The sequence below is a fragment of the Microtus oregoni genome, unplaced genomic scaffold (genome assembly GCF_018167655.1).
Source record: "Microtus oregoni isolate MIOR12 unplaced genomic scaffold, Mior012 000077F_ref0000221, whole genome shotgun sequence".
In the NCBI taxonomy this organism is placed as follows: Eukaryota; Metazoa; Chordata; class Mammalia; order Rodentia; family Cricetidae; genus Microtus; species Microtus oregoni.
Genome location: NW_024544029.1, coordinates 6,773,251 through 6,800,549, shown reverse-complemented (window position 1 = coordinate 6,800,549; position 27,299 = coordinate 6,773,251). Strand labels below are relative to the sequence as shown.

Below are 27,299 nucleotides of genomic sequence, written 5' to 3'. Positions count from 1 at the left end.
CAGAAAGGATGTTGGATCTCCTGGGACAGTTGCGGGCAGTCATATGGGTGCTGAAGATTGAACTTGGGTCTTTGGAAGAGCAGCCAGTGTTCTTGACTCCATGCTCCCTGAAGACTTTATTTTTAACCATGTGCATGGGAACACCAACAGAAGCCAGAAGAACTGGACCACTCTCGGGCTGGAGTAACACAAGGGTTTTTGGTTTGAGCAGTTTCTGCTCTTAACTTCTTAGCCATCTCTCCAGCCCTTCCTTCCCTCCCTCCCTCCCTTCCTCCCTCCCTTCCTTCCTTCCTTACAGGGTTTCACTCTATAGTGCAGGCTGGCCACCAGCTTCCTATATAGCCCAGGCTGGCCTTATAAGCACTTGCAATCCTTATGCCTTATTTTCTCAAGTGCTGAAACTACAGGCATGTGCTACTAGGCTTGGCCTTTTATCTATTCTTTTTTTTAACACAGGGTCTAGTAGCCCTTGTAGACCAGGCTGGCCTCAAACTCTTTTTTTTTTGTTTGTTTGTTTTTTTGTTTTTTTGGATTTTTCGAGACAGGGTTTCTCCGTAGCTTTTGGTTCCTGTCCTGGAACTAGCTCTTGTAGACCAGGCTGGCCTTGAACTCACAGAGATCCGCCTGCCTCTGCCTCCCAAGTGCTGGGATTAAAGGCGTGCGCCACCACCGCCCGGCTAGGCCTCAAACTCTTATTCCCCCGATTTCCCTCCTGGATTCTGGGATTAAAGGTGTAGGCCACCACACTAAATTTCCCCAAACTTTTAGGAGGTAGATATCTCTTGAAAGAAGTAGGTTTCTACAAAAATAAAAGCCAAAGCAGATTGTAAAGATTTGAGATGAACTACAACAATAAAGGGCATTTCCATGTATAGCAGCCTTCCACTGAGAGTCCACTTTATCGTGACAGTTTAGAGCTGCTAATTTAAGCCCTCCGTCCATTTTCTGATGGGTAAAATCTGTTCCACTTACCTGTAGAGTTCACTTTAAGACACTAGGTAGACCTGGCTGTCCTGGAACTTGCTATGTAGGCTAGCTGGGCTTGAAGTTGTGTTGATCCTCCTGTCTCAGCTCACTGAGTGCCGGGGTTATAGGAGCACACCACCATACCCTATTAGCGTTCTAATTACAAGCCTGTCTTGAGGAGTTCTAATAAAGTAATACTGTTCATAGCATACAGGTATATAGCTAATGATTAATAAAAATGTCCATAATTTCTTAATCCCTAAAAGAGCAGGTGGAGCTGGTACCATTTCATCCCTCCAGGGTCTTCACTATGTAGCCCTGGCTTACATGGAAATCAGATCAACTTGCCTGTGTCTGGAATACTAGAATCAAAGGCAGAAGCCACCATGCCTGGCTACGGTTTATTTATTTACAATTAAGTAAATTCAATCTCTGTGAGACTATTCTGGTTATTGAGCTATAATAAATAAAGACGCCAGGCCTAACTTTGCTCTGCAGATCTTTCCCCAAAACTCCTTTGTCAAAACTTTTAAAAAAGCAGGGCACGGTAGGTAGAGGTTGCGAATGTCTGACTTCCAGGCCAGTCAAAACTATGCAGAGACCATGTCTCAAAGCATCAACAAACACCCCAACAGTTTCCCTGTCTCCTGCTCGAATGCTTTAGAAGGGTGAAGATACGGGGCGGAAAGTGAGGAGAGTTTGAGACATCACCAGGGACACAGTGTCCCTCCAGGGAAGGAGGCGGGCGGGGTACGGCCAGACCGACAGCTCTCAGATCGCCAGACTCCCAAGCAGCGCGACCAGAACCCCACTCTAGAATCCCACTCTAGAACGTGCCACGCCGTCCACACCTGGTCCTCGGGGGCGGGGACCATTAGCTTCGATAGCCTATCACCGCTGCGAAAGCCAAGCCAGATTCCGCCTCTTCACTGGTGGGCGGCAACGTGACGTCACCTTCGGGCGGCAGAGGGCGCCATGATTGGTTGGCGCTGGGACGGGTTAGCGCTTAGAGTCTACGCCGAAGTTTTCCCGTCCAGGTTTCCGGGCGCTCGGAGGCCCTCCCGAGGGCGTGGAGAGCGCTCTGCAGAGACCTGGGCTTTCTTCTGAGGACGGAGCACGGGAGAACCGGTGACCGGAAGTGATCTGCTGACCGGAAACGAGGCCTGAGGGGGAAAGTGCGGCTCCCCCGGAGGGAGGCGCTCTCCGCGGCAGGGGGCGGAGGGGACGCCAGGGCGACTGGCGTGCTGCGCGCCTCGGCTTAGAGGCTGTGTGGAGGCCGCCGAGCGGCCCGGAGGACTCAGCCGCACTCGGGCAAGCCCGGCGTGGTTGAGACCCAGGCGCCTCGCGCTCCCGAGAGCCGAACGAGAGGGATCCTGGCCATCGGGGCACCCGGGGAGTAACCGGGGTGCAGCCTCAGGGTCAGGCTCGGGGTTCTGGTGTGCTGCGCGAGGGAGCTTGTTTGTAGGTTCCCTGCCGGGTAGAGTTACGCTCCGTGCCTTTGTACAGGGCGAGGAAGGAGCCGGCATGGCCTGGGCTCTGAAGCTGCCGCTGGCGGACGAGGTGATTGAGTCGGGGCTGGTGCAGGACTTTGATGCCAGCCTGTCCGGCATTGGCCAGGAGCTGGGCGCTGGTGCGTACAGCATGAGGTGAGCGATAGCTTCCTCGCGCCTTACCTTCTCAGTAACAGGCAGGATCGTGAACATGGGGAAGGCGGGCGTAGAGTTTAAAAAACCGCTTGTAGCGGAGTGGGAGACCTTTTTCCCTTGTTGACTTGAGTGGTGAGGGAGAACTAGAGAAAGACTGTGCGAAGTGTCAGCTCTGCAGGGCCTTGGGGGTGGGAAGAGTCAGCTCTGCAGGGCCTTGGGGGTGGGAAGAGTCAGCTCTGCAGGGCCTTGGGGTGGGAGGTGTCAGCTCTGCAGGGCCTTGGGGTGGGAAGAGTCAGCTCTTCAGAGCCTTGGGGTGGGAGGTGTCAGCTCTGCAGGGCCTTGGGGTGGGAGATATGGCACTGGCCTTGTTTGTGTAGGTGGTATGGTATGCCTGATTCATGTGAGGAAAGGGTTACATTGAACACGTGAGGGGTGTCCAGGCAGTTGGAGAGTTGGAAACTGGGGTTAACTCTGGTAAGACGTCGACACATAGCCGTCTTTTATGACAAACTTGTTTTAAGGCTTCTCTTCCAGGGTTTCTGTCTTTGGAAACGTGAGCTGAGAAGTTTTTAAACAGTGACAAAGTCATTAGAACTACATGAATTATCAGGGGGTAGAGGCAGGGGAATCAGGAGTTTCAGGGCTATCCTTGGCTACATAGCAAAGTTGTCATGGGCAACATGAGATCCTGTCTCAAAAAATGTAGCAAAGATATTTGATGGAAATCTGGAATAGACGGTATTAGGTCATCGGACCACATAGCAATACAGCCAATACAATATAGGTGTAGTGCGCACACACACCATCATTAAGGTTTACCTTTTGTAGGTCCCTTTTTAAAAAAATATATATAAGTTAATCAGACTTTCTGGAATGTACTTAAACTTGGTTTTGTTTTGACCTTTTTTTCTATTTCTGCTTTGGAAAAATCTTTAGGACCATACTTCTGTCTGAAATCCCTTTTCAGAGCTAGGGAGATGCCCAGGGGACTCTGCTTTACAAGCTGTGCTTGCTGCACAGAAACATCTGAGTTGGGATCCCCAGGTCCAACTGCTCCAGCGCACTCCCTAGCCGGGTCCCTGGGCTCACTAACTAGCATGCCTGTGTAAATTCATGTGGAGGTTGGTGTCCAATGTTTTCTTCATGGAAGTCAGAAAGAAGGTGTGGGATCCCCTGGAACTGGAGTTGCAGGTGGTTGTGAGCCACCATGTGGGTACTGGCAGTTGAACCCGGGTTCTTTGGAAGAGCAGACAGCGCTCTTTCACGGAGTCCCAGTTGATTGTTTCACTGGGCAGAAGCTTCTTAGTTTCATGAAGTCCATTTCCGTTGTCCTTGATTCGTAGGCACTTGGGTCCTTCTCAGGAAGTCCTTGCACACACCTATTTCATGTAGGTTAGGAATACAGGCATATGATTTGCTTTATTCCAGCAGTTTCTGTGTTCCATCTGTAGGTTTTTGATCCAGTTGGAATGAGATTTCATGAAGGTGATGGGTACAGGTCTAATTCCTTCTTCTGCTTGTGGACAACCGGAGTTCTCAGCACCATTTGTTGAAGATGCTTTTTTTTTCTTCAGCATGTTTTTGGCACCATTGTCTAACACAGTAGCCAATGTTATATGTTTGCTTATGTTTGGGTCCGGAGTTTTGTTCCACTGGTCTCGGTATCTGTCTTTGTGCCAGTGCTCTATTGTTTTATTGCTATGGCTCTGTGATGTATCTTAAGACTGGATCTGTAATCCCTTCAGCATTCTTCTTTTTGTTCAGGATTGTTTTGGCTATTGGAAGCCTTCTGTGGTTCCATATGAATTTTAGGATAGTTTTTTTTTGTTTTTTGTTTTTTTGGTTTTGTTTTTCTATTTCTGTGAAGAATGAGATGGGGATTTTGATTGGGATTTCATTGACTCTGTACATAGCTTTTGGTAGAATGGTCATTTTCACAGTGTTGATTCTCTACCAGTTCATGAACATGGGATGTCATTCTATCTTCAGTGTCTTTATCTCTCTCTTCAGAGGTTTAAAGTTTTCATTGTTGAGGTCCTTCATGTCTTGCTTAGGTTTATTCCTAGATATTTATTTTCTTTGAGGCTGTTGTGAATGGGAGTATGTCCATGACCTCCTTCTCTGTATGTTTATTGTTGGTGTATTGAAAAGCCATTGATTGTAAGTTGATTCTGCATCCTGACACATTCCTGAATTTGTTTATTGTTTCTAGAAGTTCCAGTAGAGTTTTGGGGATCTCTAATGTATAATAGCATCATATTACCTGCAAATAGGGATAGTTGACTACTTATTTCCCTATTTGTATCCTTTAATTCCTTCACTTGTCTTACTGTTCAACCTTCAACACAGTGTTCAAAAAGAATGAGAATATTGTTTATCTGTCTTGCTCCTGACTTCAGTGGGAGTGCTCCAAACTTTTCTCCATTTAGGACAGTGTTTCTCTGCCTGTGGGTTGAGATCCCCTTGGAGTTGCATATCAGATATTTGCATTATAATTCACAATAGTAGAAAAATTACAGTTATAAAGTAGTAATGAAATAATTTTATGGTTGGGGTCACTATAACATGAGGAACTATATTAAAGGTTTTCAGCATTAAGTAGGTTAAGAACCACTGGCCATCAAAATCCCAGCAAAATTCTTCAAAGACCTCGAAAGAACAGTACTCAGCTTCATTTGGAAAAGCAAAAAACCCAGGGTAGCCAAAACAATCCTGTGCAATTGAAGACCTTCTGAAGGCATCACAATTCCTGACTTCAAACTCTACTACAGAGCAGCAGTACTGAAAACAGCCTGGTATTGGCATAAAAACAAACAGGAGGACCAATGGAACCGAATGGAAGACCCGGATATCAATCCATACATCTTCAAACACCTGATCTTTAATAAAGAAGCAAAAAATATGAAATGGAAAAAAGAAAACCCATTTAACAAATGGTGCTGGCATAACTGGATATCAACATGTAGAAGAATGAAAATAGACCCATATCTATCACCATGCACAAAACTCAAGTCCAAATGGCTCAAAGACCTCAACATAAAGCCAGCCTTTATGTTGAGAAGAGAAACTTCTCACTGAACCTTATAGAAGAGAAAGTGGGACGTACACCTCAATGCATTGGCACAGGGAACCTCTTCCTAAATATAACCCCAGCAGCACAGACACTGAGAGAAACAATTAATAAATGGGACCTGAAACTTGAAAAGCTTCTGTAAAGCAAAGGACATGGCCAACAAGACAAAACGACAGCCTACAGAATGGGAAAAGATCTTCACTAACCCCACATCAGACAGAGGTCTGATCTCCAAAATATACAAAGAACTCAAGAAATTGGACACCAAAAGATCACATAATCCAATAAAAATGGAGTTCAGACCTAAACAGAGAACTCTCAACAGATGAATCTAAAATGGCTGAAAGACACTTAAGGAAATGCTCAACATCCTTAGTCATCAGAGAAATGCAAATCAAAACAACTCTGAGATTCCATCTTATACCTGTAAGAATGGCCAAGATCAAAACACTGATGACAACTTATGCTGGAGAGGTTGTGGGGAAAAGGGAACACTGCTGCATTGCTGGTGGGAATGCAAGCTTGGTACAAACCCCTTTGGATGTCAGTGTGGCAATTTCTCAGAAAATTAGGAAACAACCTTCCTCAAGACCCAGTAATACCACTTTTGGGTATATATCCAAAGGATACTCAAATCATGCCACAAAGACCTGTGCTCAACTATGTTCATAGCAGCCTTGTTTGTCATAGCTAGAACCCGGAAACAACCTAAATGCCCCTTGATCGAAGAATGGATAAGAAAAAATGTGGTACATTCACACAGTGGAGTACTACAAATAATGACAGCTTGAATTTTGTAGGAAAATGGATGGAACTAGAAAACATCATTTTGAGTGAGGTAACCCAGACACAGAAAGACAGTTATCACATGTATTCACTCATTGATGGTTTTTAAACATAAAGCAAAGAAAGCCAGCTTACAAACCACAATCACAGAGAACTTAGACAACAATGCGGACACTAAGAGAGACTTACATAGATCTAATCTACATGGGAAGTAGAAAGTAGAAAAAGACAAGATCTCCTGAGTAAATTGGGAGCATGGGGACCTTGGGGGAGGGTTGAAAGGGGGAGGGGAGAGGCAGGGAGGGGAGTAGAGAAAAATGTAGCGCTCAATAAATTTATTATCAATAAAATAAAACAAAATTAAAAAAAAGAACCACTGATTTAAGATGATTTTAGCTGTGGGCTCCTTGTATATAACTTTTATTGTGTTGAAGTATGTTTCCTCTAGCCCTACATTCTCTAGGACTTTTATCATCAAGGTACGCTAGGTTTTGTAAAAGGTGTTTTCTGCATCTATTAAAATGATCATGTGATTTTTTTGTCTTTAGGTCTATAAATGTGGTTTACTGCATTTATTGACTTGTGTTGAACCATCCCTGCATTTCAGGTACAGCACCTACTTGGTTATGGCGTATAATCTTTTTGATATATCTGTGTGCTGTTTGGAAGTATTTTATTGTGTGTTTTTGAGTCTGTATTCATCAAGGATATTTGCCTATAGCCTTCTTTTTTTCTGTTGTCCTTCCCTGGTTTAAGATGAGATGGATGCAGTAGGTGTCTTGAGAGTGCTCCTTCTGTTTTCTCCTCTTTCTTTGTTAATAGATAGGAAGAACTGGCTGCAAATCTTTACTATCTGATAGAATTCTACTATGTGTCCATCTTACTCTGAACTTTCTTTTTAGCTGAAAGGTTCTTAGTAATATCTCAGCATCTTTGTTTGTTATGGGCCTCTTTAGGTTGTTGTTTCTTGGTTTCATTTTGGTGGTTTGGGGGGAATCTAGAAATCGATTTATTTTCAGTTTTCCTGCTTAATGGAGTACAAGTTTTAAAAATACTCTTGCATAGTATTCTGAATTTCTTTGATGTCTATTGTAATGTTTCCCTCTTCATTTCTGACTGTTAATTTTGGGTCCTCTCTCTTTTTTTTTTTTTTTTGTGCAATTGAACCAAGTGTCTACCAATTTTGTTTATCTTCTAGAAACTGCTCTAAGATTTGTTGATTCTTTGTATTGTTTTCCTTTGTTTCTGTTTTGTTGATTTCTGCTCTGATACTATTTCTTGCCACCAACAGGATTTGGATTTATTTTGCTCCTGTTTTTTTTTTTCCAGTTTTTAAAAATGCTTTATTAAGCTATTTATTGGTGCTTTTTCTGGTTTTTTAATGGAGGCATGCAGAGCTGTGATTTCTCATGCAGGACTGCCTTCAGGGATCTATGTTCTGTTTTCATCTTCATTTTAGTACCAGGAAGTTTCTTTCTTTCTTGACTTCTTCTTTGACCCACTTATAATTTTGTAGTGAGTTAATTAATCTCCATGAATTTGCATAATTACCAGAGGGTTTTATTATTTATTTTTTTATTTATTGCTGCCAATTTTAAGTTTTATTACATTATGGTCAGATAGGATACAGGGAATGGCTTCAGTCTTTTTGAATTTGGGAAGATTTGTCTTGTATCCCGGGATGTGGTTTATTTTAGAAAATCTTCCATGTGCTGTTGAGTATATGTGCGCTTGTGTTCTTTAGTGTTTGGATAGCTGTTCTGTAGATAGATGTTATCTTCGTCTGATGTCTGATGTCAGTTGTTTCTGATGTTTCTTCTTTTTTCGTCCAAATGACCCGTCTATTGGAGAAAGTGGAGTGTTGAAATCAACTGTTATTAATGGATTGATGTTAATCTATGTTTTTAAATCCGCTAGAACATTTTTAATGAGATTAAGTGCACCAGGGTTTGGTGCACATGTGTGTAGGATAGTAATGTCTTTTTGATTAACTGCCCCTTGATTGGAATGAAGTGTCTCTTCATTCGTTTTAAGTTGAAGTCTTTTTTTATCATATAATAGCAACACCTGCTTGCATCCTGGTCCCATTGATTAGAGTACTTCTGCCCATCCTTTTTAGTCTAAGGTAATATCTACCTTTAAAACTAAAATGTGGTTCTTGTTGTTGGCAGCATATAGATGGAATTTGTTTATTGACCCATTCAGTCAGTTTGTGTCTTTTGATTGGGGAATGGAGGCCATCGATATTTAAGGTTGTTATTAAAATATGTGTGTTCGTTGGTCATTGTATTATTAGTTTTTGGTGTTGTGTTCTCAGTGGTACTTTGTGTTTTAATCATTAAGGTTTTGTGTTCCCTTTGCTGTGCTGCTCCTTCCTTCAGCTTGAAATAATGTTTTATTTAAGTTTGCTTTGTTGGGTATAATATTTTTGGGCTGTTTATATCATGGAAAGTTTTTCCTCCTTCAGATATGTAGATAGTTTTGCTGGGTATATATTCTAGGATGACCATCATTGTCTTTTAGTACTTGGGATGCATTTTTCTAGGTTCTGCTGGCTTTCAAAGTTTCTGTTGAGAACTCCGCTGTTATTCTAATAAATTTTCCTTTATATGTGACTTGCATTTCTTCTCTTGTGGTTTTAATACACTGCCTTTATTATGTTTACTCAGTGTTTTAACTATGATATGCTTTTTTTCAATGATATGATATGTTATGCTTCTTGTCATATGGATGCGTCTTTCTTTGGTTTGAGGAAGTTTTCTTGTATGATCTTATTGAAAATTTTGTCTATGCCATTGACTTGGGATTCTTCTCTCCATCTTTGCCTGTAATTCAAAGATATTGTTTTGTCTTTTTGTTTGTCTTGTTTTTTACATGTCCCACGTTTCTTGTATATTTCTTTCCTATGCTTTATTTTTTGTTTTTTTTTTGTTTTGTTTTTTGTTGTTGTTGTTGTTGTTGTTCTTGCTTATTTGGTTTAGAACCTCTCTTTTGTCTCCGAGACCTAATATTCTGTCTTTTGCTTGATTTATTCTGCTTATAAAGCTTTCATTTGAGTTTTCTAGTTGGGCTTTTGGGATTTTCAGTTCCATCCTCATGTCAGCTCTAGTTCTCTTCCGTGTCTCTGTCTCCGACGGAATCCCACTCTCAGCCTTGTCTGGTCGCTGTTATTGCCATCAGCCTGTGTTTGCGGTTTCTTGTGTCACATTACGTCACTCCACATTTAGTCTCCTTAAGGTCTTTCTCCTTGCTTCCCCTGAGCTGTTTCTTTGTATCTCCTTTAAATTCTTTGAGGAGGTTTATGATGAGTCTTTTAAGTTCATAGAGGTGATTGTTTTTGGTGAGCATGTCTAAGTGAGTTTTGGAAAAAAGATCCTGGCTTGATCTTTCACAGTGTTGTTATTCCTGTGATGAGATCTGGATATGTGGACTTCCTTTGTTAGTTCAAGCTAAGTCCTGCTGAAGGATGTGGGGAGTCTGGGTATGGAGAGCTTGCATCTTGATGTTCAAGTAGGAAGCAGAGAGAGAGCTAACTGGGAATGATGTGGGCTTTTGAAGCCTGCTCCCAGTGACACACATTCTTCAATGAAGCTACACCTCCTAATCTTTCCTAAACACTCCTCCAGCCGGGGACCAGGTATTCAGACATGTGAACCTATAGCCATTCTCATTCAAACCACTCCACACAAGGCACTGTGAGCACATGTTAACAGCCAGTGGTGTCCACGCATGGGCGATAACACTCGGGAAGCTGTAGACCACCAGGACATTCACACCTACTAAGAGCACCTATGTAAGTTTATGCCACATGGCATTGTAATACAGCATTGCCTCCTGCACAGTTAATACATGCACACCTGTAAAATTAGCACTTGGGAGGTAGAGGTAGGAATTTAAGGTCGTCCTCACCTACCCAGCTAGCTTGAGGCCAACCTGGAGTATTTGAGACCCTGCCTTAAAACATGGACAAAAATCTTGCTGCTTTTCTCATATTAGCTCCTCTCAGATCCTCCTTCCACACTGAATATGGGCATGTGAGCTGCAGAAAGTAGTACACTAGATCTGGTATAGGAGCTCATCCCTAAGGAAAATTCACTTCTCCTGCATTGTGGGGAACCCTGAACTGCCAGGGAGAAGTTTGATGATATTCTTGGAGCAACCGTATATTTCCATGAACAGAGAGAACTTGAGACTACAGGAGAGGTCCAGCCACCCAAGTATCCCAACAAAGTCCAGGACCAGTTCGTGAGTTTGCCATCCTGGATGCTCTAGTGTAGGGCCCAGATGATTGCAGCTTTAGCTGACACTCATGAAACAGATCATTAATCCAGCTAACTCACAAATTCATAAGAAGTCATAAATTATTTCTTAAGCCGCTGTGTTTTAGGAATATTTTTGTTATTCATTAAGATAGCAGGGTAAGCTCTATAGAATTTTTTGCTCCCAACACGTGTGATGAATAAACACATAATGGAAGATACTAAGTTTTACATTCACACACGCACGGGCACACACACGCATGTGCACATACATGTGTGCATGCACACACAGAAGATAGGACACAGTATATTTTTAAATTGCTTATTCTAATTAAAGAAATAAAACACATAGCCATCTCAGAATATACTATAACAGTTTTCTGAGACAAGGTCTTAGGTAGCTGAAGCCAACTTCACACTTGCTTTGCAGTTAAGTCCGTCTTTGTTTTTTTTTTTCTTTAAATATTTATTTATTATGTATACAATATTCTGTCAGTGTGTATGCCTGCTGGCCAGAAGAGGGCACCAGACCTCACCACAGATGGTTGTGAGGCACCATGTGGTTGCTGGGAATTGAACTCAGGACCTTTGGAAGAGCAGTCAGTGCTCTTAACCTCTGAGCCATCTCTCCAGCCCCCTTAAGTCCGTCTTTGAACCGATCCTCTTGTCCCATCTGCCAAGTTTTGGGATTATAGATGTGAACCCTCATGCCTGCCTTCTTTTAAAAGAACAAGTTAATGCTATAAAACAAACTATATATTTTCAATAAAATATATGCATTTTCCCTCTCTGGTGGCGCACGCCTTTAATCCCAGCACTCGGGAGGCAGAGGCAGGTGGATCTCTGTGAGTTCGAGACCAGCCTGGTCTACAGAGCTAGTTCCAGGACAGGCTCCAAAGCCACAGAGAAACCCTGTCTCGAAAAAACCAAAAAAAAAAAAAAAAAAAAAAGAGTAGTTTTAGCTGGGCATGGTATCGTACGCCTTTAATCCCAGCACATAAGATGCACAGGCAGGCAGATCTCTGTGAGTTTAATGCCAGCCTGGTCTACAAAACTAGTCCAAGGACAGCCAGGGCTGTTACACAGAAAAGAGAAAAGCCCTGTCTTGAAAAACTCAAAAAAAAAAAAAAAGTTTTTGTAACAAACATAGAAGAAGAACAGGAATGGAGAGCCCGCCTGTCTCCTTCATATTAGTAACTATATCAGAGTAAGTCTGACACCATGTTTCAGCTTCAGCTCCTTCTGAGTGTGTGTTAATGTGTATTCTATACACTTTACGTACCATCGCTTCAAGAAAGTTTCCCTTTTTGTGTGTTGTGCAGATCCATCTCACAGGTGATTAGTGAGTGCTGAGTCTAGTTTTAACCTCCCTCTGTTTTCTTTGTCTCCGATAATGTGTACCTGTAGAATTCCATTCTAAGTGAGGCTTACAGAAATAAGCAGGTTGAAGTTCACGGTGACTTACTGTCCCATGTTTCTGAATTCTTAAGGGCTAGCTGTTGTCAGCCTTGCTCAGATAAAACTTATCATGCCTGTCACTCTTGAGTCTCTGGGCTTTTTCTAGAAGAGAGCATCTCCACAGCTGTTAGGCCTGAGGGTAGGTAGACCATGGTTAAGAATTAGTAGAGATCATGAGCTCCCTTAGATCGGGAGGGTAATGTGTGCTCAGCAGACCATGCCCAGCAGCTTTCCCAGAGTCCTAATGTACAGTCACTCTGCTGCTGCCGTGTAGCTGAGGTTGGTCTGAACTACTCTTTTTTTTTTACATTTATTTATTTCTGCATATGTATTTGTTTGATGACAAGTGCTTTTATCTGCTGTACCATTTCACTAGTGGGTCCTGAACTTCTGATCCTTCTGCCTTTGCCTCCCAAGTGTGGGGTTGTAGGAATGTCCTGCCATCTCTAGTTTATGCAGTGCTACAGATCGAACCCAGTGTCTAGTGTATGCTCGGCATGCTCTCAACCAACTGATCTATATCTCCAGCACTCAACTTACCTTTCAACAACTAAACTTTTATACCTTTATGTTTGATTAAAGATATGCCAGATTGGCCAGAGACCTTTAATCTCAGACTCAGGAGGCAAAGGCAGGTGGATCTCTGTGAGTTCCAGGTCAGCCTGATCTACAAAGTGAGTTCCAGGACAGGCTGGACTGTGTAGAGAGACCATTTCAAAAAACAAAGAACAAAAACAAAACGATATTGATAACGGTATATATAGCACTGATTGTGCAGAATTAAAACAGAAGTATAAAATTCCATCAGTAATATTTACTAAGCACTTATGTCTTAGGGTTTCTATTACTGTGAAGAGACACCATGACCACGGCAACTCTTTTAAAGGAAAACATTTAATTGAGAAGATTTGCCTACAGTTTCAGAGGTTCAGTCCATTATCATGGTGGGGAGCATGGTGGTGTGCAGGGAGAAGTGGTGCTGGATAAGGAGCTGAGTCTTTCAGGCAGCAGGAAATGAGCTAAGACATTGGACGGTATCCTGAGCATAGGAAACCCCAAAGCCCACCCACAGTGACACACTTTCACCAAAAAGGCTATACCCACTCCAACAAAGCCACACCTCCTAATAGTGCCTCTCTCTATGAGATTATGGGGACCATTACATTCAAACTACCACAAGATAGAAGTCGTGCCTCACACAGCTTCACTGAAATGAGTGAACGAAGCAATTTGATAATGTAATAGAATGCTTGCTTACACATTGACAGACACTATGGAGAGTCTACCAGAATGGGTTTTCCTAATTTGTAATCAGTTTACCCTTGAGAACAGAGCGGACTTTCCCTTTGCATTAGCATATATTAATTATACACGATAATGCATTCCTTACAACATTTTCATTTGATCACTTTCTACATTACTCTTCCTGTACTCCCACCTTTTCCAACCAGTCCTGCTTTCATGTCATGCGTGTGAGTAGAGCTGGGTGTCTTAGCTAGGGCTACTATTGCTGTGATGAAACACCATGACCAAAGCAACCTGGGGAGGAAAAGAGTATATGTGGTTCATCATCAAAGGAAGTTAGGATATAAATTCAAGCAGGGCGGGAACCTGGAGGCAGGAGCTGATGCAGAGACCATGGAGGGGTATTGCTTACTGGCTTGCTCCCTATGGCTTGCTCCCCATGACTTGCTCCCCATGACTTGCTCCGCCTGCTTTCACATAGAACAGGACCCCTAGCCCAGGAGTGGCCCTGCCCACCTCAACTGGGTCCCTCCCATCAATCTCTAATCAAGAAAATGCCCTAGAGGCTTGCCTATAGCTCCATCTTCTGGAGGCTTTTTTCAGTTGAGGTTCCCTCCCCTCTGATGACTCTAGTTTGTGTCAAGTTAACACAAAACTAGCTAATTTATTGGCTTTTATACTTCCAACTTGGTTTTATTTTAAATGCATTTTGTTTAAGAGACTGGCTGCTCTTTCAGAGCTTCTGAGTTCAATTCCCAGCACCCACATGGTGGTTCACAACCATCTATAATGAGATCTGATGCCCTCTTCTGGCCTGCAGGCATACATGCAGACAGAGCACTCATACCTAAAAAACATGGGGCTGGAGAGATGGCTCAAAGGTTAAGAGTACTGGCTGCTCTTTCAGAGGTCCTGAGTTCAATTTCCAGCAACCACATTGTGGTTTACAACCATCCGTAATGAGATCTGGTGCCCTCTTCTGGTGTGTGTATACATAATAAATAAAGAAATCTTTAAAAAAGAAACCTAAAATACATAAATAAATAAAATTTAAAAAGGAAAAATAAGTAGGGGCCTTGGATTGTGTTGACCAGGGATGTGTTGTCTCCATCTCTAGGATTGTGGAACAAATGCTCTTTTGCTCCAGCAAGTAAAGAAATGTAGTATCTCCTCCTAGTTCACCAGTGCATGTGCTGCTCTCTGGCTCACCTTCCACAGGATCTGGAGGCTGCTGCCATTTCACCCACGATAATGGCAGGGTTCTGTGTCCTGTTCTCTAATAAAGTGGTTTAACTTTAAAAAAACAAAAAGGCCAGGCAGTGGTGGCACACTCCTTTAATCCCAGCACTTGGGAGGCAGTGTGAATCTCTGTGAGTTCAAGGCCAGCCTCACTAGTTCCTGGACAGCTAGGGCTACACAGTGAAACCCTGTCTCAAAAAAAGGAAGGAGGGAGGGAACGAGAGAGGGAGGGAAGGAGGGAAGGAAGGAAGGAAGGAATAAAGAAAGGAAGAAAGGAAGGCAGGCAAAACATAAGTAATTCTAGATTGTACAGTCTCTGATGAAGGACTGGTAGACTTGCTCAGTAGATACAGGCGCTCACTGCTAAGTCTGATAGCCTGAGTTCTGTCCCAGAAACCACATGATGGGTGGAGAAAACAGACCCAGAAAGTTGTCCTCCTACCCTCGTGTGCACTGTGTGTGTACATGTGTGTATGTGTGTGTGAATATAGACATATTTGGGGTAGTTGTACTGCTTTGAAAACGTTAGAATCTCAACCTTAAATGACAGATCTTTGCTTAGTCATGGAGACTTAAGTGGGGTGCCACACGCTGTGAACCACGACCTGTTGCTGTATGTTAGCCTGCCAAGGCCCTGAGCTTTGAGAAGGAAAATGCCAGTGTGCGTTAATGAGGGTTGAGCTGTTGCTATGTCAAAATCCTGATTCCTGGTAATCGTCTATAATCCTTCGTAGAAAGCAGCAGAGCTGACATATCTGTCACAGTGAGATCTCCCAGAGCCCAATCACAGTTGACTTTGTTTTCTACAGTGTTGTAGCTGAGAATTGTGACAGAGTTCTTTTCTAGAAGACTCCATACTCCTGTGGTTTGAAGTAGTCTCCAGGGAACAAGAGTATTTCTCTGACTGATATGCCTAGGAAGGGTAGATTCCCCACCTTTTGTGCTCATTCTCCTTAGGTCTCCTATGGCCCTGACTGCCTTTAAACTCACAGTCAGCCCTCTTCCTTCAGCCTCCCTAGCACTAGAATTAGAGGTGTGTGCTATCACACCAGGCTTTATCTCCCCCTTCTCTTTTTAAAGACACATTTTATTTATCTATTTATTATTTTATATGTATGAAATGTTTTACCTGCATATATGTATGCACCATGGGTGTTTCTGGTGCCTGTGGAGGCCAAAAAAGGGTGTTGGATCCCTAGAACTGGAGTTAGAGATGGTTGTGAGCCATCTGTATGGGATCTGCTGGGAATCGAACCTAAGCAGCTGGTACTTTTAACCACTGAGTTTTCTCTCCAGCCTCACTTTCCCCCTTTTAACTGTACCCATCTGGACAGAATACACACCTTTACAGGCCTGAGGAAGAGGAGAGCACCTTCCATGTCTGGTCTTTTCAGTAGTTCTTAGCAACAGCAGCTTTCATAACAACTGATTTACAGTCTGGGTGTAGACACAGGGCTCTGGTCCCAGCTCTTGGGGGGTGAAGACAAGAGGATCTCTCGTTTAGGGTCAGCTTGAGTTACATAGGAGATCCTGTCTTTAAATACAGCAGGCTTCATTTCCTGAGCACCACCAAATCCAGCACGTGTAAACCTGGTGTTTTTGTTTTGTTGTTTTCTCCTGTGGTGCTGGGGGTCTAGCTGGAGCCCCACAGATGCTCTGTATGCATGGAGCTGTCTCCAGCTGTTTCTTTCCCACTTTGCTGGGCATGGTTATGTGCTTGCCTGTAACCCCAGGGCTGTGTGAGAGGTGGAGACAGAACTGGTGAGCCTGCTAGCTACCAGCCTGTCTAGTGTGAAGTCCTATCTCAAGGGCATATGGCTGAGAGTGAGAAAGCCGGACCCCACCTTCTCTGACCTTTTGCAGAGGTGCTCTCAGTAGGCATACACCTCATAGACACACATATGCCCAGAAAAACATGAAGAGAGAATCTCCACAAAGGATGCACATGCTTTGAACTAACTGGGTGGGCATGGTGGCACACACTTGTAATCCCAGCACTCTGGAGTTGAGGTAGGAAGATCTCTAGATAAAGACCAGCCCAGTTTACATAGTAAACAGTCTTAAAAACAAATGCGAAAGGAGGTGGCTTGGTGATTGACCGCAGTTGCTGCAGTTCCAGTAGACGCTGGTTAGGTTCCTAGCACTTGGATTGGGCTGCTTAAAAATTCCTGTAACCTCAGCTCCAGGGGCTCTGACATCCTCACCTGGTGCCTGAGGGTTCCAGGCATATCTCTGGTGTGTGTGTGTGTGTGTGTGTGTGTGTATGACTTTTTAATGCAGACAAAAAGATTGAGTAATTCTTCAGTACTGTCCTCTTTTTCCACAGGTGTTTGTTGTTTTAGGGTGGGTTTTTATTGTTGTTGTTGTTTGGATTTTTGTTTGTTTGTTTGTTTTCTGAAGCAGGGTCTCACGCTATAGTCTTCTAAATGTTGGGATTAAAGGCAAGCACCACCATCACACCTGGCTATGATTTTTCTTATTTACAAAAATTTTTTATCATACAAAATCTCAAATATCCAACAAAGTAAACACAACAAGCTCCATGTGCTATTTTAAGGGCCCTTAACACGAGATTGATCCCTTGTTACTCTCCATTTTTTAAAATAAAGAATTATTTTTATTTTATGTATATGAATGTTTGCATGCATGCATGTATGTGTATCACATGTAGTGCCTGGTGCCTGTGGAGGTCAGAAAAGAGCATTGGATTTCCTGGAACAGGAGTTACAGAAAATTGTGAACCGCCATGTGGGTGCTGCCAATCTGTAGGAGCAGCCAGTGGGCTAAGCCACCACTCCAGCCCTTCATTTCTTTCTCTTTTCTTTTCTCTTTCTCTTTTTTTTATAGACGTATACAATATATTTTGATATTTTGATTGTGGTCACCTCTGTTTCCCCTCCACTTTGCCACCCTTTCCTTAACTCATGTCCTTCCTTCCTTCCTTTTTTTTTCTTTTTTTTAACCCAGTGAGTCTGGTTAGTTCTGCCTGTATGCCCATGGATTGTGGGATCATCCACTAGAGCATGGGCAACTTATCAATGGCCACACCCCCAAATACAAAATGTTTAACCCTCTTTCAGAGCCATCAGCTTAGCTCCTCATCTAGCCATGGACCTGTGAGCACCTCCCCATCCATGCTGAAATTTTGACTGGCTAGATCTCCTGTAAGTCTGATGCTAACCAGCTGCTGTTGTGTTCATGAGTGCAACAACCACGTCAGCCCTGAGGACAGTATTTCAGAGAACTTCTTCGACTCTCACACATGTTTTCTGTCCTCCTCTATTCCCTGGCCCTTGGGATGGGGATTTGCATAAGTGTCCTATTAGGTGAATACTTATTCTCAGCACTCTGACAATCATGGACTTCTGTATTGACTATTGCCTGCTGTAAAAAGCTCTATGACAAATGTTGCACAAATCTGTAAATATAAATACAATATTTAAAAAGCAGTTATTGACGGCAACTAAATGGTGTTTGTAGCATTTTTATCATACAGTAGATTCCATCATTCACTATACTTTTCTAACTGAGTTGTCCTACATGCAAGTACATGTTTTTAATGTTGTCTGTCTTCTGTGCTGTTCCTGTAAGTTTGCTATTAAAATACATTAAACTATAAAAAAAAGAAAAAAGAAAGAGCTGTACTTGTACACTATTGTGGGATTCGCCAGCAGAGGGCTGGTCTGCTTGGTTCTGTTTCCGGCATCATAGGGTAAGAACAAGTGATACCGCCCTAAGACTGGGCTTACAGGCTTATGCGGCTATGTCTAGTGAGAGAAGTGCACTTAAAGGGGAGTTAGAGGAGGCCCCTTGTGAAATACCGTGCTGTCAGGAGCTGCTCCACAGGACTTTACTTCTCTCTCCGTGCACGTGCAGCCCCTTAACCTTGTATTTGTTTCATTTTCACAATTCTGCTGTCTCAGAGTTACCACACCGAGGACCAAACACATAGCCATTGCTAAACCACTGCCCCACATGTCCTAGGTTTACATTTTGGAACCCTGGATGTTATTTTTAGTTTCTGTCTGTGAGTCCTTTAACACAGTCTTGACATGTACACATTAGCAGAGAATACTGTCACTAGTTGCATACTTTGTCTGGTGGGGGGGCTGACACAGTAATCTACTTGGCAGTTTGGACGAGGTTTTACTGAGTGAATAGTGTTTATGGCTTTTAAAGATTTTTGCAGTTAATTTTTTTAAAATTATGTATCTGCTTTTGCAATGTTATCAGATACTAATAGCAGGCATTTGTTTTATTTCAGTGATGTCCTTGCACTGCCCATTTTTAAGCAAGAAGAGTCCAGTCTGCCTCCTGACACTGAGAATGAAATCCTGCCGTTCCAGTATGTTCTTTGCGCTGCCACCTCTCCAGCAGTGAAGCTCCACGATGAGACCCTGACCTACCTCAATCAAGGTCAGATGCTCTAGAGACCACTGGGCTTACGATTGTGACTATAGATGCTTACATGACAGTGGTTAGAGCTGTGTAATGTGGCCTGTCACACTAGTGCCATGTGAGACGATGTGTCCCTGGCTCCTTTTGTCTCCTGACCACTTCCAGTTCATGATCCTCAGTTACTTGTAGTGAGGAGGCAAGCAGGCCTGCTTTTCGTCCCGCCCGGCTCCCGCATGGTTAGCTTTATACCTGAAATAACAATACACAAATTGTATTCTTTTAAACACTGCTTGGCCCATTATTTCTAGCCTCTTCTTAGCTAACTTTCATATCTTGACTAACCCATTTCTAATCATCTTTGTAGCACCATGAGGGGGTAGCTTACCGGGAAAGATTCAGCATGTCTGACCTGGCGGCTGGCTCCATGGCATCTGACCCAGAGAAGAGAGGCATGGCGATTGCCTCACTTCCCTCTTCCTCCCAGCATTCTGTTCTGTCTATCCCACCCACCTAAGGGCTGGCCTATCAAATGGCCAAGGCAGTTTTTTTATTAACCAATGAAATCAACACAAAACAGAAGACCCTCCCACATCAGTTACCCCCATGGATATTCCTCTACCCAGCTCTGCTGTCCACCAGTGTCCACGTGGCCTCGGGCAGATTGCTTTGACTTTGTTTTACTTTCCTTATCTGTACAGGTGGGATTGACAGTAACTTAGAACACTGTGTCTGTTAGGTGTAATAGGATTTAGAAGTGCTTAGCACAGTGCCTCACTGCTAGTCAGTACTAGTAGTATTATCATGTCTATTCAACAGTCTTTCTTTCTGGGTCTAGATAAGTGAATTGTGATTGGTATAATTTGTAATTAATTTTCTTCTAGGACAGTCTTATGAAATCCGAATGCTAGACAATAGAAAACTGGGAGAACTTCCAGAAATCAATGGCAAGTTGGTGAAGGTAAAATAAGCAGGCTGTTTTTCTGTGTAATAGCCTTTTACTGATCCTTTTAGTTTTTTCTTTGCTTTTGTTTTTTTTTTTTTTTTTTTTTTTTGGTTTTTGGGTTTTTTTTGGCAAAGTGTCATTATATATCCTAGACTGACTCGAATTCTGAATCCTGCCTCAGCTTAGTAGAGCGTAATTCCAGGAATGCTCCATAATGCATAGCTGTTGTTTCTTTTTGTCTGTTTCATATTCTTTTGGATCCTTGCGAGCAGGGCTTGGTATCTTTTGGCTGCCACAGTTGATGATCTGAGAGATAAACTGATGATCTTTGGGATCACAGTAAGCCTTGCTGTTCACATGTAGTTTTAATTAACTGTGTGGCTGTAGGTGTGTACACATGTCACGATTTGAGTGTGGTAGTCAGACACTATCTTGAGGGACTCAGTTTTCTCTTCCTACTACGTGGGTTCCAGGGATTGAATTCAAGGTTGTCAGTCTTACCTGCTAAGCCATCTTGCTGGGCCTCACATGGGTTTCGCAGACTTGTTGAAGGCTTGCGATTGCAAGTCCTTGTTCAGGAGAGATTCCTACTGGAGTTGTTTTTGGGTGGTAAAATCAGCTTCTTGAGGATTTTAATTTTAAAGATAATTTTGTGTGTATCAGGGTCCTCACTTTTGACTTGTCTGCTCAGACCTGTGTGATCTGACCTGAAGATTAGGGCAGCACATGGGTCACAGTGTTTCCAGAAGTACGAAAGGATATTGACTTCACTAAATTGAATGCATCATCCAGGACTACCTACCCAGTGAAGGAGACCTGCACACTTTTTGTCCATAAAATAAAAAATTTAAAACAGAACCAAAACCCCAGAGCTACTGTTAATGAATAGAGTTCTCTTTGTCAACTGACGGTAAGAATTTGGGGAACTCACAGCACTTGGTACAGGAGTTTTATCAGTGCCTGTAAGATATGTGGGGAGGCTGGCAGCTACCTCCACAAAGGGAGGCTAGTATAAGGAACATAGCCAGGAGTAGCCTATCGACCCTCAGTGTTTATAGGCTGTATGTAGCATTGGTGAGTGGGTCCTAGTATGTATTTCATACCTACCTGGAGGCTTAGGCTGGATTAGTGATGTGATAGAAATGCTTCATAAGGCTAGCAGGATGGCTCAACAGGTGAAAATACTTGCTGCCAAGGGTGGAATACTTGAATTCTGTCCTTGGCACCTATGTGGTGTAAGGAAAGAAAGAGGGAAATGTAATAAGCATTACAAAACGAAAAAGTACTTCACATAATGGTTCTGGTGGTATAGTAATTGGAGGACTAGGAGTCCAGGGCTATACTGGGCTGTGTCACAGTGAGACCCTCTCATCTTCACTTAAGAGTGTATTCTCAGTTAACTGTAAAGATGATGTATGACCCCAGCATTGGGAGGCTGAGGAAGGAGGATCAGGAGTCTGGTGCCAGGGCTAGAGACATGGCTTACTATGTAAAGTACTTGCTGCCAGACATGCCACCCTGAGTTTGATTCCCAGGACTCACCTGGTGGAAGGAGAGAAGAAACTCCCTCCCTCATTTTGTCTGCTCCACATGAGTACTGTGGTCCATCCCCAGATGCACACTTGTACACCCACCCATGCACACATACAGATAAACATCCATGTTTATGGCTTAAAATGGAAAATCTGATGCCAGTCTGGCTATTTGGCTTCTAATCCTCACCTGAAGCAAACACAGAGGTCGTATGTGAGAGCGTCTAAGACTCACACAGACAGCTTGGATGTCTTCAGAAAGGCACAAGAAACGCTAGATTGGAGAGAGAGCACGAGCAAGGAACTCAGGACCGCAAGGGGTGCACCCACACACTGAGACAATGGGGATGTTCTATCGGGAAGTCACCAAGGCCAGCTGGCCTGGGTCTGAAAAAGCCTGGGATAAAACCGGACTTGCTGAACATAGTGGACAATGAGGACTACTGAGAACTCAAGAACAATGGCAATGGGTTTTTGATCCTACTGCACGTACTGGCTTTGGGGGAGCCTCGGCAGTTTGGATGCTCACCTTACTAGACCTGGATGGAGGTGGGTGGTCCTTGGACTTCCCACAGGTCAGGGAACCCTGATTGCTCTTCGGGCTGATGAGGGAGGGGGACTTGGTCTGGGGAGGGGGAGGGAAATGGGAGGCGGTGGAGGGGAGGAGGCAGAAATCTTTAATAAATAAATTAAAATAAAATAAAATACAACCATGAAAAAAAAAGAAAAAAAAGAAACGCTAGATTGTGTCTAGCCAGCTAGCATTAACTCCGCTAGTTTTCTTTTGTCTGGACTGGTTTTCTAGACTCCTGTGGACTGACATTGTCCTTCTTTTAGAGCATATTTCGGGTAGTGTTCCACGACAGGCGTCTGCAGTACACCGAGCACCAGCAGCTGGAAGGCTGGAGGTGGAACCGGCCTGGAGACAGGATTCTCGACATAGGTGAGTCAAGAGAAGCTGCTGCTTGGAGAACATCTGCTAGGGTCTAGATTTGGTTCCCTAATTAGGCTTCCCCACTGAGTCCTAATGGAGTGCTTCAGGGCTAGTTAGCAGGGACCCTGAAGTGGCTTACTGCTTCCCTTGTGAAGTTGGCATCAGGATTGAGTAGGACATGGACATCGAGTTCCAAAGCAGTTCGTCTTTTGTTTCAGAGTGCATTTGTTTTGAACTGTGGTAATATAAAATATGTATTCATATATAATATAAAACTTATTTTTTTCCATTTTAGACCATTTAATAATATTAAGTGCATTTATTTTGTTAATTATCACTATTGTCCATTTGCATAACTTTTTTTGTCTTGCAAGACTGAAATCTGTGCTCCACATAAGTAGCTCTTCATTCTGTTTATTCCCAGCCTGTCAGTCACTCTCCTGCCCTGTCATTGTCTGCTTCAGGCACCTCATGCAGTATTTGTCCTTTGTGACTGGCCTCTGTGAGTTGGCATTAGCCTTTCAAGATTCAACCATGTTGCAACGTGTGTCAGAATTTCTTTCTTTTCTTTTCTTTTTTTTTTTTTTTTTTTTTGCGGAGCCTGCCCTCGAACTAGCTCTTGTAGACCAGGCTGGTCTCGAACTCACAGAGATCCGCCTGCCTCTGCCTCCCAAGTGCTGGGATTAAAGGCGTGCGCCACCACCGCCCGGCAGAATTTCTTTTCTTTTCAAGGCAGAAGAGTAATCCAGTGTCCACTACATTCTGTTTACCCCTTACCTGTGAGGGACACGGACAGCTTTTACTGTTGGGCTCTTTTGAATAACATTCCTGTGCACATGGACATAATAATATTTGTCTGAGCCTCTGCTTTGGTTTCTTGTTTGTCTGAAGCAAGATGTCACTCTGTAGCCTGTTACCCAGGCTGGCCTTGAACTCATGGTGACCCTCCTGACTGTCTTGAGTGTAGACTGCTAATAATAGCCACTACACTCAAGGCTTCTGTTTCATTACTAAGAAGTGGGTGTGTTGGACCATATTCCAGTTCTATTTTTAATCTTTTTTCCCCAGAAATGCCTGCAATGCTTTTTACCAGTAGCATTCAAATATTCTCTATATTTCACAATATTTATAAGTTTCTGTACCCAGTTCTCAAGAGGTAGAAGCAGGATGATTGAGTCTCAAAAAGTTTCCTAATTTTCATATTAGAGCTAGTAGATAGACTTAATCCATCACAGTCAGTTGCTCTCTTACTTCAAACCACGGAAGGCATGGACAGGTGTGGTGACACATTCTTACAGTCCCAGCTTCTCAAGGGACTGAAGCAGGAGAATTGCTTGAGCCTAGGCAGTGCATCAAGACCCCCCCATATTAAAAACAAAAACAGGGAGTCCTCAGAATTGTTCAGTGATCTTGTTATATTTCTCAGATATTCCAATGTCTGTGGGTATAATTGATCCCAGGGCCAATCCTACCCAACTAAATACAGTGGAGTTCCTGTGGGATCCTGCGAAGAGGACGTCTGTGTTTATTCAGGTAAGGCATTGCAGTTGCCATCACAGCTACAAAGAGCACCTGTTCTACCAGTTTGTATTTTTAAAGACTAAAACATACCAGGCCTGGAAATGTAGCTCAATTGGTAGAGTGCTTGCTTAGCATACATGAGGTCCTAGATTTGATCCCCTGCACCCCATAAACCTGGTGTGGTGATACACACCTCTAATCTTAGCACTTGGATAGTAGAGGTAGGAAGATCAAAGTTGCATAGTGAGTTCAAGGCAGTGAGCTGATATCTCAAACAATAAACTAGCAACACTATAGGTGAACATGGTGGTGCATGCTTTAATTCTGACACTGGCAGATCTCTATGAACTTGAGACCGGCCTGGTCTACATATCGAGATCCAGGACAGCCAGAACTACATAGAGATACTCCCATCTCAAAACAAACAAAAGATTCTTGTTTGCACATGAGTTGTGTGCATGCATATGTACTACACATCCTGGGGATTTAACCTGCAGCCTTCTGCATGCTAACCACACATTCTTTCACTGACTTGTATCCCTATTTTTCAGGGTTCTAGCCTATCAGATTCAGGCATCTCAATATGAAGAGTCTTTTAATTGCTCTTCTGATTTTACGCAATTAGAATATTTGTTGTTGTCTACATAATATACCAATCATTGATTGTAGGTAATTTACATAACAATTATGTAATTGGTAAATTGTTTGATTTTTTATTGTTATCTATAGTTATTTTGAACACACATATACTTAAAGTTTGATTTGCATATATGATTATGTCTTTTGGGTTAATTCCTCAGAATTTGTTTATTTGTAATAATTTCAACCAGTAGTTCATTGAATACTTACCATTAAGGTTATCACTATGTTATTTCTTTGTAAACATTGTTTTAAGACTTTGAATAATAGTTCTTTAGAATAAGGAGAGTCTTTGAAATATTTAATTTATAATTTTATATTTAAAAATATTCTTTATTATTTTTATATTATGTTTATGTGTGTTAGAGTATAGGTTTGAGCATGAGTGCAGATGCCCACAAAGGGTTTGGGTTTTTTTGAGACAGGGTCTCTGATGGCATTAGGTTTGTAAATTTACTTGCTTACAGAGGCCAGAGGCATTTGATCTCACTAGAGCTGGAGTTATAGGCAGTTGTGAGCCACGTGATGTGGGTGTTGGAACTGAACTTGGGTCCTCTGTAAGAATAGTGTGTGTTCTTAACAGCTGAACCATCTGTGTAGCCCCAAAATAGACTCTGAGGCCTAGAGTGAGTAAGCAACCGAGCCAAGCCAGTGAGTGGTCAGCAGGAGCCAAGCAGATCTTCCCTATTCTGTCTGAGCTTTCGTATTTACTGTTTTCCAAGCCTGATTGTGCCTCCTTTTTATATCTAGATGAAAGTTCACTAACGTTTTGGTAGCTCAGTGTTCTCAGAGGAATTAATGCATTAAGTTCCTCAAGCAGCCTTTCTTGTTGTTTAGTTTTTTTGAGACAAGGTCTTTGATGGCATTAGGTCTGTAAATTTACTTGCTTACATTTGTAAATTACTAATATGTTTCTAATTTCCTCCATTAGACTGTAAAAAATGGAAAGAACTTAATATATATTGATAAATGTCTATTAAAAGTTTTGCCTCTGTTAGTTGCTCCAGAGCGTAAGCTGGCTAGTTTGGCTAGTGGCACTGGAGCCATGGTGTCACTTCCTTCCAGGTGCACTGCATCAGCACAGAGTTCACTATGAGGAAGCATGGTGGAGAGAAGGGGGTGCCATTCCGAGTACAAATTGATACCTTCAAGGAAAATGAGAATGGGGAATACACTGAGCACTTGCACTCAGCCAGCTGCCAGATCAAAGTCTTCAAGGTATCCTGAACCATGCACTGGCCTTAAACCTCTTTGGGGTGGGGTGTTGAGACAGGGTTTCTCTATGTAGCCCTGGCTGTTCTGGAACTCATTCTGTAGATCAGGTTGTTCTCAAACTCAGAGATCTGCCTGCTTTTGCTGAGATTAAAGGTATGTGCCGCCATGCCCAGCTAAAGCCTTTTTCTTTATCATTCCATTTTAACATGACGTGCCAAGATAATGAGTCAACTTGCCTGTTTTCAGAATTACAAACTGTCTGAGCTAGATGCTAAGACAAGCTCTGAAATACCACTTAAGGTTGTTTACATGGGGTGGGGGTGGGGAACAAGAACTTGTAAAGCAGGCGGCAGGCAAAGCTGGGTTCTCATTAAAGCCTGTTGACTTGTAAGCTTTTCTGTGTCTTGGAAATGATGCAGAGTTGATTGATTTAGGAACATGAATAGTTTGTGTTTCTGCTGTTTATTATTTTTGTTGCTTTGAGGCAGTCATGAGGCAAAAATATGTTTTAAGGTAGCCTACAGTGACCTCAGATTTGCTAAGTAGCCAAGGATGTCCTTGAACTCCTGATACTTCTGTTTCTGCCTCTAAGTATTGGAACTATTTAGGTGTGTACCACCATTCCCTGCTTTGTTTTTATCATATGAATAAATATATTCTTACTGCAAGAAATTCAGGTCAAGTGTAGTGGCTCACACCTATAGTCTTAGCCCTTCCAAGCCCAAGTCAAGATTGCTATAATCAATACCAACCTGGGCTACATATCAAGGTCAGGTGAACTAGGATTATGATATAGCAAGTTTCTATCTCAAAAAATCAAGAAGGAAGCTGGGCGGCAGTGAGTCGGTGATCTAAAATACATGGGACACTGCACTGTAATCTCCCTCACTTACTCTTCCCGAGCCTGTAACCTCTCTCCAGAGGTTACCATTGTCACAGTTTGTTACACTTGTCTGTTCCCTTCTGTTCTTTAATGAACGTTTATGCATAGGTACACATATTTTCTCATCTTGGAAACATAAGTGGGAGTATACTGTATGCGTGGTTTTGAGACTTTATGTTTTTTTCAGTTAGCTATGTATTTTAGTGGTCTTTCTATCAAATTTTCCAACTGCATCAAACATTTAAATATCCTATTTTCAGACGGTCAGGGTGATGCACAGAGTCTTTACAATGCTGTGCTCACACGTTTGTTTTATTTATGAGTATTTAAGAGTTTTAAAGTATGATTTCTGGATCAAAGTGTGATTACTTGAATTTAAAGCAACTTATTTCTCATTTCAGCCTAAAGGTGCAGACAGAAAACAAAAAACTGATAGAGAGAAAATGGAGAAACGAACACCCCATGAAAAAGAGAAATATCAACCTTCCTATGAAACAACCATACTCACAGAGGTAAAAGGACTTTTCAGTTCATAATTTTTATTCTTATTCATTCATTCCTT

General features: G+C 42.6%; 1 protein-coding gene across 8 annotated transcripts in view; it reads left to right on the top strand.

Moving 5' to 3' along the window:
• The first annotated feature begins 1,941 nt into the window (after positions 1–1,941).
• Tfcp2 (transcription factor CP2) overlaps positions 1,942–27,299 on the top strand; it is a 45,936-nt gene continuing 20,578 nt past the window's right edge. For 3 of the 8 annotated variants that reach the window (XM_041642634.1, XM_041642633.1, XM_041642629.1), the window contains exons 1-7: positions 1,942–2,612; positions 18,937–19,088; positions 19,952–20,028; positions 22,383–22,488; positions 23,906–24,012; positions 25,705–25,857; positions 27,139–27,249. In XM_041642634.1, the coding sequence (XP_041498568.1) occupies positions 2,491–2,612; positions 18,937–19,088; positions 19,952–20,028; positions 22,383–22,488; positions 23,906–24,012; positions 25,705–25,857; positions 27,139–27,249 (828 nt within the window). In that variant the 5' untranslated portion in view covers positions 1,942–2,490. The remainder of the gene's footprint in view (positions 2,613–18,936; positions 19,089–19,951; positions 20,029–22,382; positions 22,489–23,905; positions 24,013–25,704; positions 25,858–27,138; positions 27,250–27,299) is intronic. The other 5 variants (XM_041642637.1, XM_041642635.1, XM_041642631.1 and 2 more) reach the window with 4 other exon arrangements.